Raw genomic sequence first — 17,374 nt, 5'->3', positions numbered from 1 at the left:
CAAATTCCAGGATTTTTTTTCAAAAACACCAAAAAAGTTGCAGTAAATTTGAGTAGAAGCATGACTTTCAGCTCCTTTGAAGGTTCTTTTCTAGGTTGCCGGATAATTCCTCCAGAAACGCGTGCTCTTAAAATAGTTAGTTGGCAGTATGGACTGGAAAACCCAATGAGGCCATAGCCTAAGTTCCTACCTAATCCCAATTGAAATTTGACATTAATAGTACAAAAATGTAGTATTTTGCACAGGTTTTTCTAAAGGTTTTTTTACAAGGCGCACCGTTGATGCAGAGTCCATATTTTCTGCACTGTTGATCCCAACTACTAAAAGCTTTACAACTTTGCACTGGTTGATTGTATTGTTCCAAAATTGGCACAGGTGACAATCTCTTTTTAGGTTGTATCATCATATTTATAAGGGGGGGTCAGATTCAGATTTTGACAGTGAAATTTCCTGTTCCATCTTTATTTCCATGTACCCACTCTAACCACATCAATATAAAATGATTTATTTACACTAACAGCCTCTCTATTTTGATACCGAGATCATCCAAGTAGCTGAGGAGAAAATTCCTGATTTCTTTTGAATGTCATTTTCCAGAAAATTGGTGCAGAGTTTAAGAAGTTAACCTTGGTGGAGGCCTGCGCTCTTCTTTCTATGTTCGTTAGTGAGACTTGTTTACGACGACGCCCCTCGGACTGTCTGACTTACGTCGATATAAGTTGTTGTCAACCGAAAGCCAAACTTGCCATTTCTTGCATATTTACTTGTGACTTTTGGAGTTTTCCTCCATTTGTGCATTTTTTTTTTTTTAGATTCTCGGATATTATGTCAAGGGACAAGAGCATGCCCCAAGTTGAGGAGTTCAAGTACCTTGCGGGGCCTTGTTCAGAACTAAGGGAACGATAGAACACGAGATTGACAGGCCAGGTGTGGCGTCTGCAGTGATGCGGATTCTACAAGCGGCCGAAAAAAGTTTCCTCCGTAGGGTGGCTGAGATAGGTTGAGAAGCACTGTCTTCCGGGAGAAACTTGGAGTTGAGCCACTGCTCCTCCGCAGGATGCCTGCCGGACGCCTCCCTGGGGAGGTGTTCAGGGCACGTCTGACCGGTAGGAGGCCTCGGGAAAGACCCAGGACACATTTGAGAGACTATGTCTCTCAGCTGGCTTGGGAACACCTCAGGATCCACTGGAAGGAGCTGGACGAAGAGGCCTGGGCTTCTCGTCTTAGGCTGCTGCCCTTGCGATGCGACCTCGGATAAGCGGAAGAAGATGGGTGCATGGATGGTGTTTTCAAATTATATTTTATACTTTTATCTAACAGAGCTGCTGTGGTAATTTTGTTGTATGTCTTGACTACAATGACAATAAAGCTTTACATGCACAAATGTTTGTTCTTAACCCGCATCCATTTTACTATCAAAAACCTTCATGAAGCAGGCTTTTTACTGAGCTGTAAGCTTACCCTCAGAGCAGTCTTCACCGATGAACCCTTCATCACAGACACACATTCCGTTTTCACAGCGTCCCTGGTTCTGGCAGTCCCCTGGGCAAGTTAGGATGGAGCAGTCTGGCCCAGTGAAGCCTTCATAGCACACACAGCTGCCATCATTGCAGTAACCTCTGTCCAGACAGTTTTTAGGACACGTCTTCTCACTGCAGTCTTCGCCAGTGAAACCTTTGTGGCAAACACATTGGCCATCCACACAGTGGCCTCGTCCCAGACAGTCGTTAGGGCACGTCAGCTCACCGCAATCTTTACCCGTGAAGCCAACAAAGCACACACATGTGCCGTCCACACACTCCCCACGTTCCATGCAGTCTTTAGGACACGTCTTGACGCTGCAGTCCTCACCGGTGAAGCCTTTATCGCATAAGCACTGGCCATTGATGCAGCGTCCACGATCTAAGCAATTGTTTGGACAGGAGCGTTCACTACAGTCCTCACCTTGGTATCCTTCCTCACAAACGCATTCTCCGTTGATGCATTGGCCTTTGTTGCTGCAGTTTTCAGGGCATGACAGGATAGAGCAGTCCTCACCCTCAAATCCTGGGTCACAGATACACTTCCCGTTGAAGCAATGGCCTCGCTCGTTGCAATTCTGGGGACAGGTGAGCTTGGAGCAATCCTCCCCGCTGTAGCCAGTTTGGCATACACACAGTCCGTTCACACACACGCCGGCGTTGTTGCAGTTGCCGGGACATGTGAGCTCACCACAGTCTTCTCCGCTGAAGCCGTCATCGCAGAAGCATGTCCCGTTAACGCAGCGCCCCCGGTCGTAGCAGTCGTTCGGACAGATGAGCTCAGAGCAGTCAAAGCCCGTCCACGGCTCATCGCAGACGCACTCGTCGTCAATGCAACGTCCGCGACCAAGACAGTTGTTGAGGCAGGTGGTCTGAGAGCAGTCCTCCCCGACGAAGCCCTCCTCGCACAGGCAAGACCCTTCAACACAGTGGCCATAGTCACCACAGTCAATCAGGCACAGCTCAGCGCTGCAGTCGTCACCACCGAAGCCCTCAAAGCATTCGCATTTTCCATCCACACAGCGGCCTTGGTCCTGGCACTCATTGGGGCACTCAGGGTCTGTGCAGTTGGGGCCTTTCCACCCCGGCTCGCATACGCAGCTGCAAGTGTCAGCACTCCAGTTCCCACGGCCGTTACAGTAGGGCTTTGTGGCGACTTCCCCTGAAAAATGGGATGGAAGGAATAGGAAGTGTTTTAAAACTATTCACAGAGAGAAAGCATTAGCTCTACACTTGTTCAAATCCTAAGAAGCCAACACTTTAAATCAAACCTGTCAACACTCCCGTTTTCACCAGGAAACTAATGTTTTTTGGCTTTCTTTCCGAGCGCCCTGCCGTTTTTCTTGTAATTTTCTTGCATTTTAACTATCATGAAAAAAAATCCTCTCCGGTTCTGCCGGAGCAGCACAGTTTTGGTGTAATGTCCCCTAACATCCCCTATTGTCAGTAAAGTCAAGCCTTCAAAATAAAAGAAGCACTCCAGTAAAATAACATGACTGCACCACAGGCAGTCGGGTCTTTACAGTTCCAGTTCTGGTGAAGACCAGAATTTCCCTTATATTCCCTCATTTCGCAAATGTTGACAGGTGTGTTTAAATGTGAATGAAACCCAGCAATTCCCAAACTGACATATCGGAAACATTTTCTAGTGGTTGTCATGTGATCCCAGGATATGGTTTCCCCAAAATGCTCAAACAGCTCAATTGTCATGTTTTAATAGGGTGTCAGATATCACAGTTCAACTCTTCTTAACATATTTCTTCAAAGAAATAGAAAACAAGCTGGGAAAATATCACTATTGGGCTTTTGGCCTTAAAATTGTTATGGAAAGCCTGTCAAAAATGCTAATAAGACGTCACTGATACAATGTCAATGTTTCAATGATTTTCAATCTATATATGTTATTTCTTTCAATTCAGAGTACATTTGTACTACACATCACACATCTTTGACAAGATTTAGCAATATGCAATATATTTGGTGACAGCGATGGACTCTTATCATCAACAAGGAAGATCGAGGAAGAGCCTGGAGAGAATGTATAAGAGTCTGTATATATAGCAGTTGACACGCCCCTCTAGAAAGTCAAAGTTAAGCTTGTGTGTCTAGAAAGTAAAAGTTATGCTTGTGTGTGAGAGGCTGACTCAAACTGGTTCTAACTGCACAGATAGCGTGTCTGTTTGCTGTCTTCTCCTCTCAGTACTTTTCCATGAGTTATCTGTGGGTGTTGTGCAACTCTAGTTGTGCTATGTGAGTGAGGTGTCATGAAAGCATTCCTATGAGAAGCTATTAGACTCAACCTAAAAGTATTATAATAATCTTTCCATTTTCTATGCCGTTTATCCTCACTAGGGTCATGCTGGAGCCTATCCCAGCTGACTTCGGGCGAAAGGCGGGGTACACCCTGGACAGGTTGCCAGCCAATCGCAGGGCACATATAGACAAACAACCATTCACACTCACATTCATACCTATGGACAATTTAGAGTTGCCAATTAACCTAACATGCATGTTTTTAGTATGTGGGAGGAAGCCAGAGTACTCTGAAAAACCAAACACGAGATGCCCAAGCGAAGGTTCGAACCCAGATCTTCCAGCTCTCCTGACTGTGTGGCCAACATGCTAACCAGTATTATAATAATAATAATAGTAATATAATAAGACATTTTACAAAAAACATCACTAATGTATTTATATTTTCCACTTGATATATCGGCCATCTTTCTTTGAATTGCTCCGGATTCTTAGGGCGTTCACCCGAATTAAATTCAATTAAATGCACTGCAGCTAATTTAAACAACAGCAACAAGAAAACCACTTGGATAATTCATTCTCTTGAGGAATACTGCACACTCAGCAAAAGTAACATTTATACACCTGCACAAAATAATGAGATCCAATATAAACGCTGTCTTTACAAACGCAACAACGCTGGGTTAGGACTGAGCCTTTCAGAGAGGTACCGGTATTAATTGTAATCAGTGATTTGGAAATTCACAGAATCTGACTGAGCAGTAAGAACTTGCTGTTTTACTGCCCGTTGTAAATGCTTCAAAAGTCTGCTTGTTTATAATACAATATACTGAACAAGAAGCGGTCAAACAGCATGTGACGTTAACCTACCAGCAACTTGAGCTCCACAGCAACCGGCACCGGTGCCACATTGCTCTCTCAGGCTAGAAAGTTCAGACTCCAGCATCTCCAGCCTGTTCAGGATGTCTTTCAGATCAGGTAGCTGGTTGTTGCAGCCGCACGCCTGCTTGGGGATGTTGATGCGGTGGGTGAAGACGATCTGATTGTCACCATCCACCGTGTGCTCCATGTGCTCGGTGTTCTGCATGTCCAGTGGACTTTGGTTCCTGTGCTTGGGGTCGGTGCCGCCAGGTGACTCGAGGTCCACAGAGCAGAGGGATGTCGTGGGAACGTTGATGTTGTAGACATGGTTGAACACAACCGGCTGGTCAGGGTTTGGCAGCGTCAGGTTCTCTTGATTCTTCTTCGGCATTAGATTATCTCTGCGATGCCTGATGACCCTCTTGACCAGGCCGGCGGCGGACGGCTGGAGGACCACGGCCACAATCGCACAGCCAAATAGGAGACCATTCATCCCCATGATGACCTTTCACTTGCACCAAGAGAGGAGTCTAGAAAGGGATTACTTCTTCTTTTGAGACCTCGGATGAAAGAAGAGAAACACATAAGAACGATTATTTGTGAAACAAAACAAAATACAGTGCGTATATGTATTTGAAGCCTTAGTGCTTTGTAAGTTTAGCCCCTTACAATGATATGAACAGTCCATCATTGTTATGGTAGCATTATTTTAGACATCTGAGAGATAAATATTTAGAAAAAACAATAAATGAAGGCGATAAATAGTATTTGATTGAGGGAAGTAAGTATAGTATCCCTTACCAACCAGCCAGCATTCTGACCCCCACAGACAGGTTTTATGTTAGTCCTGTCCCTCTAGGAAAGTACTCCTAATCTCTGCTCATTATGTGGATAAAAGACACGTCACACAAACACTCTATTCCAGTGAAATCGCTCCACCACCATGTGCAAGACCAAAGAGCTGTCAAAGAGAGAGCACTTTTTGTGCAATCCTTGATCAAACTGTTGACCTGCACGAGACTAGAATTGACTACACGGCCATCACCAAGATTGTAGACCTGCACAAGACCGGAATGGACTACAAGACCATCAACAATATTTTAGACCTGTACAAGCCCGAAATGGACTATAAAATCATCAACAAGATTGTAGACCTGCTCAGGACCGAAATGGACAACAAGACCGTCATTAAGTCTGTAGACGTACACAAAACCGGAATTGACTACACGGCCATCAACAAGATTGTACACCTGCACAAGGCGGGAATTACCAACAAGACCATGAACACGATTGTAGACTCGCACAAGACTGGACTGGACTACAAGACCATCAACAAGATTGCAGACCTGCACAATACCGGAACGGACTACAAGAGCATGAAGAAGAAGATTGGTGAGAAAGAGAGCATTACTGGATTGGATTGAATTGAAGAAATCCAAGATAACAGTCAATTACCCTCACACTGGAGCTCCATGCAAGATTTCACCTGGTTATATAGGTAAAAAAGTGTTTGATAGTATGAAGCTCGTTCTTTGCTGTTTTTTCCCATTTTTGCTGTTTTTTTTCATTTTCCAAATTCACCTTTATTTTTAAATAATCTTTTAATAATAATAATAATAATAATAAATTTACATCTCGTAATATTAGGAGTTTATTCCCATATTTTGACTTATTCCCGTAATCCATCCATCAATCCATTTTCTTCTGCTTAGCCGGGTCCGGGTCGCGGGGGCAGCAGTCTCAGTAGAGAAGTCCAGACTTCCTAGTCTCCAACCACCTTTTCCAGTTCCACCGGTTGAACACCAAGGCATTACGAGGCCAGCTGTGAGAAATTCTCTCAGAAGAGGGTCTAGTGCCATCTCTAGGCTCTGGGCCTTCTCTCGGCTGGGCATGGCTGGAACACCTCACCAGGTAGGCATCCGGACAAGATTCTAGAGCCATCTCAACTGGCTCCTCTCGCTGTCACGAAGCACCGGCTCTACGCTGAGCCCCTCCCGGATGGCCGAGTTCCTCACCCTATGTCTTAGGGTGAGTCCAGCCACCCTATGGAGGAAACTCATTTCCGCCGCTTGTATCCGTGATCTCGTTCTTTTGATCACGACCCAAAGCTCATGACCATACGTGAGGGTGGGAACATAGATCGACGATCGATGTGCAACAACACATCATCAGTGGGGTAGAACTGACCTGTCTCACCACGGCCTAATCCCAGCTCGCGTTCCCTATTAGTGGGTGAACAATCCAACACTTGGTGAATTCTGCTTCACAATGACTGGATGATTATTCCCATAATTTTAACTTTTTCCCCAAAAAGTTTGGACACCCCTGTGCTAAACCACCTTTTGGATATGTTTGGACATATTTAGGATTTTCCACCCCTGGCAGACGTTTGCACTCAACTGAGTGCCATTCAAGTTCAAATATATTTAACCTTTTATACGCTCAAGGAACATTTCTTTCCACTCTGGTAGGACACAGCAAATCATAGACTTAGTTGATCCCTCGAGGGAAAGTAATTAGAGGCATATCATATCCCGTGTGTTTTTATTCACTTTGCTGAAAATGCTACAGGCAAAATTTCCTTAGTACTCCTTAGTTTGCTCCACTTTCTGGGACATTCTTTTCACGTTCGAGGACCAATAAATGCATGGATCGCGACCATGTTAAGACAAGAAGTCTTTTAGGGCCCTGCAACACCTGCATCCTCTTTTCTCTGCAGATGAATGCTGACAGAATAATACCGCTGTGCGGTTGAACCATCTGTGGGGTGCCTGTAAAGCACACCAGTCTGCAACGTCTATGCTACCTGGAAAACGGCAGGTCAGCATTCCCCAAACTGCCTTCCCGGCAGCCACTGGGGTTGCTTTTAGTTCTGTAACATGACTCTTATTACCTTTTACTGAAACCCTCTGAGACCTGAGCACTTACACCCGGGGCCATTTTGCTGTAAAAAGACAAAGTACATGATATTTGAGTGTGAATGTAAAGGGTGCACATGGATGATGTTGGTGTGAAAGTAAAGACTGTCACACCAATGTAAGTGTCTTTACTAGTGGATAAGAGCAAATGAAGATGCTTGTTCAATGAGTGTTAGCGGTAGCGGTGTGATACACTTGTAACGTTGGAAGGTTTACGTGGTAACTTTCCAATGTTGCTAAGTTTGTTACATTAGTGTTTTCTTTTATGACATTATTCATGACATATGCTGCTCTCTGACTGCTTGGCCATTTAAGGGCTTGTGGTTTTACGATCTTGTATGTTGAGCAAGCAACCATGTTAGCAGCTTGCTAATACATGGAAACAGGACATGTTAGTCAGCTCCGTCGCCTGCCTATGATGTCATCAGTGGTTGACTCTGTGGTTCTTTGCTAACTGACAGTTATGCCACAAGTCTCAAAAATGTTAACACAAAACACCTTGTTATATTTTTACAATTATAGTTTTACATGCATAAAAAAATCCAAATGATGAATGAAAGGGATAAATGAATATTTAAGGATATTTTTACCAAAGACGCGATGTGGCAGTCAAATCAACACGGACGCCACTTGTTTTTCTATGAGTTATTTCTTGAATTCAACACCTTCTTTATGAAAATGCTGGCACTTGCAACTTTCCGGAACAGGTTTATTAGATTCGCATTATTTCTTATGGAAAAAATGATTAGGTTCGAGTAGGTTTTGGTTAGAGTTGGACCTTCTGGAACGGATTAATAACGCTAACCAAGGTTCCAGTGTTCAATTTAAATAAATGAATTAATTTAAACTACCTTGAACACTGAAAAATAGCATTTGTTGCCAGTATTGGCTTCCTAAAATAAGACTTCACCATGAAATATCATCATTTAAATCCTTCAGAAATGATACATCAATCACAAGCAATTGACAGAACGCAATTGCCAAGAAAGCACATGACTTAAAGAAGCAGGGGGAAATTCAACTGTAAAGTCTACATCAAGTTAAATGACCGACCGGAGGAAGCCAAAACACACAAGACATTAACGAACTGGACAAATATTGAAGATGACGTCATCTCACTGCAAGAAAATTAAAGATACAATTCACACAGACTTAATGCAGCTGAAAGTCAACATCCTCAGTGTTTTTATTTACTTGTTTTATTTAATGTCACCACTAATTCTAACTTATTCTTATTTATTATTAACAACATTTTCCTATTTGATCATTTTTCACTTTTTATTTATTCCTTTTCCTTGACAAGGTTTATTGTGTCATTAATTAACTTATACAGTAATCCCTCGCCACGTCACGGTTCAAATTCCACGGCTTAGCTCTATCAAGGTTTTTCAAAAATATATTATTTGATAAATCTTGCTGTTTTGTGGTAGAATACTTCCTATTAAGAGTAAACAAATATGCTTATGTAAGCAAATCTTGGATAAATGAAATAAAATACATATATAAGGCATTCAAAAGACGCATTCAAAGATGGGATATTTAGTATTCTACACTGGCCACTAGGTCTGAGTACAAAATGTACTTTGCTTGTGCCTTTGCGTTTGCTGTTCAAAAAGTACAACTCGCAACAAACCCTGCAGAAGAGCAGACCACAGCGCGTGCCGTAGCCGCTCGTAAACTTAATAGCAGTAGTTAGCAGTGAAAATGTCAGGTTAGTGGACATGGAAATGCATTACAGCTTAGAGAAACAACAAAAACAGGCCATGCCAGCCCGCAAGGCCACGCAAGCCCAGGGACGTCCGACACCTGACAGATTAGCTCATCGTAGAGGCATTCCATGGGATCTCCCAAACTGGGAAGGCAGGGAAGAGTAAACGACAACCATGATAACGTAGCTCGCTGCTAGACTTGGACCCACGGGAGCCACCAAATTCCTCTCCGCGTCTCAATCGTTGACATACTGCAATGTGATTTATCAAACCTGTAGGTGTTTTTGCATCCATATTTAGTTTGGAGCAGGTGCAAACTGGTGCGTTATGCACAAATGACTGCGAAGGAGGACGATCGAGGCATAGGTGAAATGACAGACGACAGAGAAAGAGAATTTTTAGAGCACCTATCAGTCTATGGTTCTCTCACGGAAGAGGGTGTAGTGCCATCTCCTAGTTGGAAATGAGATCCTGACCCAAGTGGAGGAGTTCACCTTGAGGTGTTGTTCACGAGTGAGGGAAGGATGGATCAGGAGATCGACAGGCGGATTGGTGCGGTGTCGACAATGATGCGGACTCTACATCGATCTGTCGTGGTAAAGAGGTAGCTGTGCCGAAGGGCAAAGCTCTCAATTTACCAGTCGATCTACAGTACCTTCCTACGCCCTCACCTAGGTCATGAGCTTTTGGTAGTGACCGAAAGAACAAAATCGCAGCACAAGTACAAGCAGCCGTTGGGTGGCTGTGCTCTCCCTCAGCGATAGGGTGACAAGCACTGTAATCTGGGAGGAACTTACTTAGGAGTAGAGCCGCTGCTCCTTCATATTGACAGGAGCCAGATGAGGTGGCTGGGACATCTGGTCAGGATGCCTCTTGGACACCTCCCTCCCTGAGGACTTAAGGAAGACCCAGGACAGATTGGAGAGACTATGTGTCTCAACTGGCCTGGGAAAACCCTGGGATCCCCCGGGAGGAGCTGGATGAAGTACCCAGGGAAAGGAAAGTCTGGGCTTCTCTGCTAGTATTATAACTATTTGATTTATAAATAAAGAAACCTACTTTACAGAAATTCACTTATGGCATTTGGATCTGGAACCAATCAACCACGATAAAGGAGGGATTACTGTATATGAAAATTGAATGTGTTGTATTGAGGTTTCAGGCTTAATAACACAATTGTTAAAATAATAACTAGCCAGTTTCAGGGCTCGTTTGTACAGACTGGCTTGTTTTTTTCCCCGATATCATTATGACATCATAGACATTGATACCAGTGTGATGTTTTTACCTGCCTGTCTGTATTCCTGTGTGTAACAACCAGGGTGTGCACGACTGTACACAAACTGGGTTAAATGTTTCTGTATGAACATCTGGTGTTTGGTGGTCAATGGTGCAAGCGCTCCACTGCATGAATAAGGTACGAATACGATAGACCGCACCTTTGTTTGCAGTGACTATGTTCAGGAGCATCGTGGGGGATGAAATTGCTTTTTAAACATTTGCTCAGCAGGGTGCCTCTATTGATACCAAACAAGACAAAGTCTGCTAGAACTGCAAGCGAGATGAAAACGACCCGCAAAGGTCAATGCTCTTTCATGTGTAGAGTCCATGAGTATCTGACAATACCGCAAAGTGTCTCTTCACGTACACAACTCCTACGTTCCTGATCGTTATCATAATCCTCCCTGTCCTTGGAGGACCATTTTTCAGCATATCCCAAGCGATGTTTAAGTACTGACCTGATATCCTTGTCAAGGGTATGTACTTATTTCACTCACACCTTGAAAGAGACGCTCAGTTTTTAGTGAATAAAACATCCAGAATGCACATGAATAAAGGATTTGGGATTTCAAGTGTAAAACAATGAACATCCTTTGACAATGTTATCAAATGAAACAGGAAAAATGCAAGAAAAAACACGGAGAAACATGAAAATCAACAGTAAAAAACATCCAATTGTCTGATAAAATACGACTTTTGTCATATCAAGATAACTTCTCCGTCCCTCTTTGCCTCACAGCTCTTATCCACTTTTTAAGTATTTACAGAATTATTTGGATTATTTAGCAGCGTGGTCTGGGCTTGACCTAATTAAAAGACAAAACCAAATACTAAACCGAAGACAAAACCGAAACAATGTCCCAGTCCCTTGTGAGCAAAGCTTTATTTTTGACCTTCATGGTCTGGCATCCTTCTTTTATTGTGTTGATTTCCTGTTCAAGCCTTGCTGTTCCTGTTTTCTTTGGTTTTCAGCCAGCTTGCTTTGTGGCTTTGGCACAGAGCTCAATCAGCAATTAGTGCCATTCTTAAACCCTGCGTCCACACCAGCTAGACACCAGATTGGATCCTCAGTTCTGCACCGTTACTCCAGAACTCCAGTTTCCATACTGTGATTTGTCTTTTTGGCTTTTCATATCCTTATTTTTTATCACCCAAAGTCTGGTCATAGCAACCCTGAATACGACGCATTGCTACTGTTGAATGTATATAGATTTAGGGGTCAGTATTTTGGACATGCTCACAAATGTATTGATCTGAGTGGTATATATTCAGTGAGATGTTCTTGTAAAGATGAATAATGAAAAAGCTATGGCTCTGCAGGCATTCTGCTGTCAATACACTGAGCTCCTGCACAATTCAGTGCACTTGCACTTTCTAATGCAGTCCAAGAGCTGTATTATTTACAAAATAATAATACCATGTGCCCTACAAAATTCTTAACTGGTGAGGGAGCCCAAACAATAATTGTGGATATTGAGGATTCCAGACGCAACCTGTGATGTTCTGGTGAACTCCATGCCCAAGAAAGTTAAGGCATTACTGGAAAATAATGCTCTCCACAAGTAAAAAATCCACAAGTATAAAATGTATAGCTGCTCACCAGTAATTTGAGGCGCATTGACTGTCGAACCTCGTGCTTCCGAAGCCAAACAAAGCATAACAGCACACAACAACGGTGCATTCAAGGACTGCCGTACAAGAGTGCGAAATCTCAGCAGTTGAAGAAAAACATTATCAATGAAGCATAAAGATATAAACATGTAAAAATTGTGGTTTTCTAACAGTGGTACATATGTGCTGTACCTGTATTATCACCTTCATTGGTGTGGAAAAGTGTTTGCCCTCTTCCTGATTTCTTATTATTTTGCATGTTTGTCACACTTAAATGTTTCAGATCATGAAACTAATTTAAATATCAGTCAATGACAACACAACTGAACACAAAATGCAGTTTTTAAATGAAACCTTTTATTATTAAGGGAGAAAAAAATCCAAATCTACATGGCCCTGTGTGAAAAAGTGATTGCCCCCTAAACCTAATAACTGGTTGGGCCACCCTTACCAGGAGCAACTGCAAACAAGCGCTAGCTATAACTTGCGATGAGTCTCTTACAGCGCTGTGGAGGAATTCTGGCCCACTTATCTTTGCAGGATTGTTGTCATTCAGCCACATTGGAGGGTTTTCCAGCATGAAGCGCCTTTTTAAGGTCGTTTTTGCCCAGTGTCTTTCTTATGGTGGAGTCATGAACACTGACCTTAACTGAGGCAAGTGAAGCCTGCAGTTCTTTGGATGTTGTTGTGGGGTCTTTTGTGACCTCTTGGATGAGTCGTCACTGCACTCTTGGGGTAATTTTGGTTGGCTGGGAAGGCTCCTGGGAAGGTTGGATCCTGGGAAGGTTGGCTCTCACTGTGGTTCGCTGGAGTCCCAAAGCTTTAGAAATGTCTTTCTAACTTTTTCCAGACAGATAGATCTTAATAATAAAAGGTTTCATTTAAAAACTGCATTTTGTGTGCAGTTGTGTTGTCATTGACTAATATTTGAATTTGTTGGATGATCTGAAACATTTAAATGTGACAAACATGCAAGAAAATAAGAAATCAGCACGGGGGCAATCACCTTTTCACACCACGGTACTTGTAAAGTATTACTGACTTATGGTGAATGAGATGTGAAAATCAGCCTATTTTTGGAGAACAAAAAATCAGTGAATTTGCGGAACAAAATGCAAAACATTAAAACTACTTAGCGTCTGTGTTAGGTGAATGAGATGTTTATTTCTGCAGAAAAAACACCTTTTTTGGGACAAAAAAAAATTTTTTACAAAAATATTTTTTTCAACCAAAAATCTGCGATTTTGAAAGCAGCAAATGCCGAATCGCAAATGCTTTCTCTGGAAAATTATTATTTATTTTCAGAGAAAATAAATAAATAATTTTGGGGGGCCAAAAACCCATAAATATGTGGATATTTAATCCAGTTTCATAGGCTACATTCACACTGCAGGCCAATTTAGATTTCTTTTCTCATATGTGACCTGTATCTGATTTTTCACATCAGTGCAAGCAATACAATTCACATTTTTTCAAATGCGACTCAGGCCTCTTTCATATGTGGATATAAATCCATGTATCCGATATGTATCTGGGTCGCGCATATCTGATCTATACGTCATGCACCACTCCTCACCAACATGCTCCTTAGAACAGACGTTGCAGCAAGTTTCCCAGGAAATGTCATAGCCATTGCCCTCTTCCCTACACAAAATAATTAAGAATCCGGTTGATCAAAATCCTTAAAATTGCCACAAATGCACCATGAGATTCCATGTTTACTTTTGTAAACACACTCACACACATGACGTTGTGTTTTGTGCCATGCACGGCACTTCCAGGACGTATTGAGTTTACATTACAAACAAATACATGTCGCATTTGTTTTGGCAATGTAAGCAACTACATGAAAAGATCGAATTTGAACAAAAAATCCGAATTGGGCATCATACCCTGCAGTGTGAACACAGGCCAAGTCTGTGGTATCATCATTTTCCTTTAAGCGCAAATGGCTGTGGTTTCTTATGGGTTAAAAAAAAAATGCTATCAGTAGTTTTGCTAAAGCGCCGCCTGGCAGCACAGCATCTGCCTGACTGTCTCAACAACAAACAAACTGAATAATGGAGCGTCACAACCTACTTGGCGTGTCAAAACTGTAAATATTCAATGACGAAAACAGCAGCTCAAGTCCCAGGATGTATTTCAAGCAGGTCTGGTATGATGCTTTCTTTTAATTTCTGAAGCATTTACCAAGCTTGCCTTGTTTTGTAGGTCATCCATGGCAACACGCAGCTTGCCTTCAGTGGTACCCAATCCAAATCTGGGTCATTGTCATGACTGAATGGAAGGTTTTTGTCTGGAGCCCTTTCACCTTGAAATGTGGTCACAAAGTGAAGGCGAGCTAACGACCCTGCAGTCACAGACACCTGAATAATCTTAGTGACTCTGACATCACCTTGTGTTAGGGATAAGGTTGGGGTTGGCGTTATGGTTAGGACGGAAGTTTGTTCATTTAAGTGCATGCAACATCTGATTGGTTGAGCTTTTAGCTGACGTTCTTCCAGTTATGTGAATGTATAGCATGTATATATTGATACAAGTGTCACGTAGCAACACATAAGCATCTCAGCGGCCTCCAGTACCGGGGTCCTTTGGCTTTAAAGGGTGAAACAACGATCTAATGTCAAAAACATCTACCACAACTTGGATCCTGCATCTCCACCAAGGTCAAAGCTGGAGAGATAGCGAGCTGCCGAGGACAGCGCTGCACCTGTGAGTTACGATAATCAAACACAGAAATGAATTTCCAGGAAAGGAACCATCGCTTGAGTCGTCCTCTCCATTGGGATTGATGATTGTCAGAAAAGGTTTTTAACATTTTATCGTCGCACGCTGTGGAGGGCACGCGTCATTTCTGCCTCCAAAGACAAATGTGGTCATGCTGAGCTACAAAAATCCCTGACACCTGCACAAAAAGATAACTGCTGTGTTAACGGACAAAGTGATGCATTGTCAGGAGGAAATGAACAGGGAAGATAAGGATGCAGGATTTTGTTTGATGATGACAGTAGAATGTTCCATTATGCTACAGCTAATTGACTGTTTCCCTCAAATAATACAGGCTGGACACAAAGGATACGTGGAGTTATTGCATCCAATTCAAGTTCACCAAATCATACTGTTAACTGTTTATACAATAACCCCTCGTTTATCACGGTTCATTGGTTCCAGACCCGACCATGACAAAGGAATTTCCGCAAAGTAAGATTCCTGATTTATAAATGGCATATTTTTGTGGTTAGAGTATAAAAAATGTGTTTAAAATGTGTCTAAATACAGTTTTTAACATTATTAGAGCCCTCGAGACATGAAATAACACCCCTATAGTCACCTTGACACTTCTATTACCCAATATAGTAGACATACAGTAATAAGAGAAAATAAGACATCTAAGACATAAATAAGAGTGTGTTGCTTTAAATATGTCCGGTGCTAGGGTAGCTTAGTGGGGAAAAAGTTGGAAACGTTGGAGGTTCAGAGTTGAGTTTTAGCTTGGCGTGGGTTACGGCGGCAACAGTCTCCTGTGTTACAGATTATGTGCCTGTTGTGAGATCATTCAAACCTGCAATAAAAGCCTGTTGTTCTGGCAATCAAATTTGGTGCTTGTGTGTCTCACCAAACATTACAGTAAGATTACTGACACCTAATGACCAGTGTAGAATACTACATATCATTACACCCTCTTTGAATGCGTTTTCTGAATGCCTTATATTTGTATTTTACTTCTTTTTGCCATTGTTATGCTTGAAAATGCGTCACTTAGTTAAAAAATAAGTAACATTTGCTTAAATATACATAGTTTTTGAGCAATAATGGGTCGTATTCAACCAAAAAACAGTATGATTTGCTAATGAATATATTTGTGAAAAACCGTGATAGAGTGAAGCCATGAAATTTGAAGCGCAAAGTGGCGAGAGATTACTTCATTCTTATTGAATAAAATGTTGAATATTTCTTGAACACATGCATTTTTGCTAGGGATGGTTGATACTGGAAATTTTGGTATCGATCCGATACAAAGTAAGGCAAGTAAATACAGGACGAGTATTGTCGAACTGATACTTTTTGCACACACACCGGAATGCGATCCCGAGTTACATTTGGGGTGCACACATGCTCTGCAATCCGCGGTCACATTTCACAGACTTTTATGACAGAAATATATAGACGCCAAAATAAAACATACGTTTGTGATACAGTATAATAAATCAAGTTTAAAAAATCAAGTAATTTAATGAATACAATTGCTCCTTCACGGACAATACGGAGAGCAGAACATACATTGTAAACGCTCCCATGTAGAGACAGAAATGACATGCTGTCAAGTAGGGATGTCCGATAATATTGGCCTACCCATCTAACAAAATTAAAGTTCTCAGAAAAATAGCTTAAATTTGCAATGAAAGCGCTGGTGATGCGAGGGGGAGGCATCTCGCTTGTTCTATACCTTACATTGCATATTGCAGTATTTGTCTTATTTTCTACAAACAGCGTTTGTTTGTGAAATGCATCCATCATGTGTTCATTACATGACATCAGCTTGAGGGAACATCTTCCCCCAATATCGGTATCGGTTGATGTATTTAGCATCTCTTCTGTCAGCATTCACGGCCCTGCACGGCCCCAGAAAAAAAACATCTCATTCACCCAAAAATCATCAAAGCTGTTTACACAGAGACGAAGTAGTTTTATGTTTTGTTCCCTTACTCTACCCAACATGCGCCCAACGGTCACCTTAAAACCGATATAAGTACCGTGACGACGCTGTACCTTTACACCTCTGCTGTGGAGTCACTGTCACAGTACACTCACAATCCAGAAATCACAGATTTTTTAGTTTAAAAAAAAAACAAACTCAGAAAAAAGGCAATTTTTTTCCACAGAAAGTGCATCTCAGTCACTCTAAGTGGGTAATCATTTATAAATACGTGGTCATCAATAATACATGTACATGTACATCTTTATGTCTTTATGCTTCACTGATAATGTTATTTCATCAAACGTTGAGATTTTGCACTTTGTTTGGCAGTCCTCGAACGCACCGTAGTTGTGTGCTGTGAGTGGCTACACCGTGACTCTGATTCCATCTGTTCATGGATCATCTTGCATTATCGTGCATGTGTTTAACAAGTGTGTGAGGGATATTTAGGGCTTAAACCTGGATTGTGTCGCGAGTGATCAACGGCAATTGAAGAGAGAAGTTGGAGGGTTCTGGAGCTGA

The 17,374-nt window shown here is 42.1% G+C and overlaps 1 protein-coding gene across 6 annotated transcripts in view; it reads right to left on the bottom strand.

The window, feature by feature from the left end:
• Positions 1-17,374, bottom strand: part of tncb (tenascin Cb) — a 122,872-nt gene that overhangs the window by 41,058 nt on the left and 64,440 nt on the right. For all 6 annotated transcript variants that reach the window (XM_054773135.1, XM_054773137.1, XM_054773136.1 and 3 more), the window contains 2 exons: positions 4,644-5,194; positions 1,462-2,682 (listed from right to left, as the gene is read on the bottom strand). In XM_054773135.1, coding sequence (XP_054629110.1) covers positions 1,462-2,682; positions 4,644-5,133 — 1,711 coding nt within the window. In that variant the 5' untranslated portion in view covers positions 5,134-5,194. The remainder of the gene's footprint in view (positions 1-1,461; positions 2,683-4,643; positions 5,195-17,374) is intronic.

This window comes from Dunckerocampus dactyliophorus, chromosome 4, assembly GCF_027744805.1.
Source record: "Dunckerocampus dactyliophorus isolate RoL2022-P2 chromosome 4, RoL_Ddac_1.1, whole genome shotgun sequence".
Classification (NCBI taxonomy): Eukaryota; Metazoa; Chordata; class Actinopteri; order Syngnathiformes; family Syngnathidae; genus Dunckerocampus; species Dunckerocampus dactyliophorus.
The sequence above is the reverse complement of the archived record's forward strand: the minus strand, read 5'-3'. Positions and strand labels throughout refer to the sequence as shown.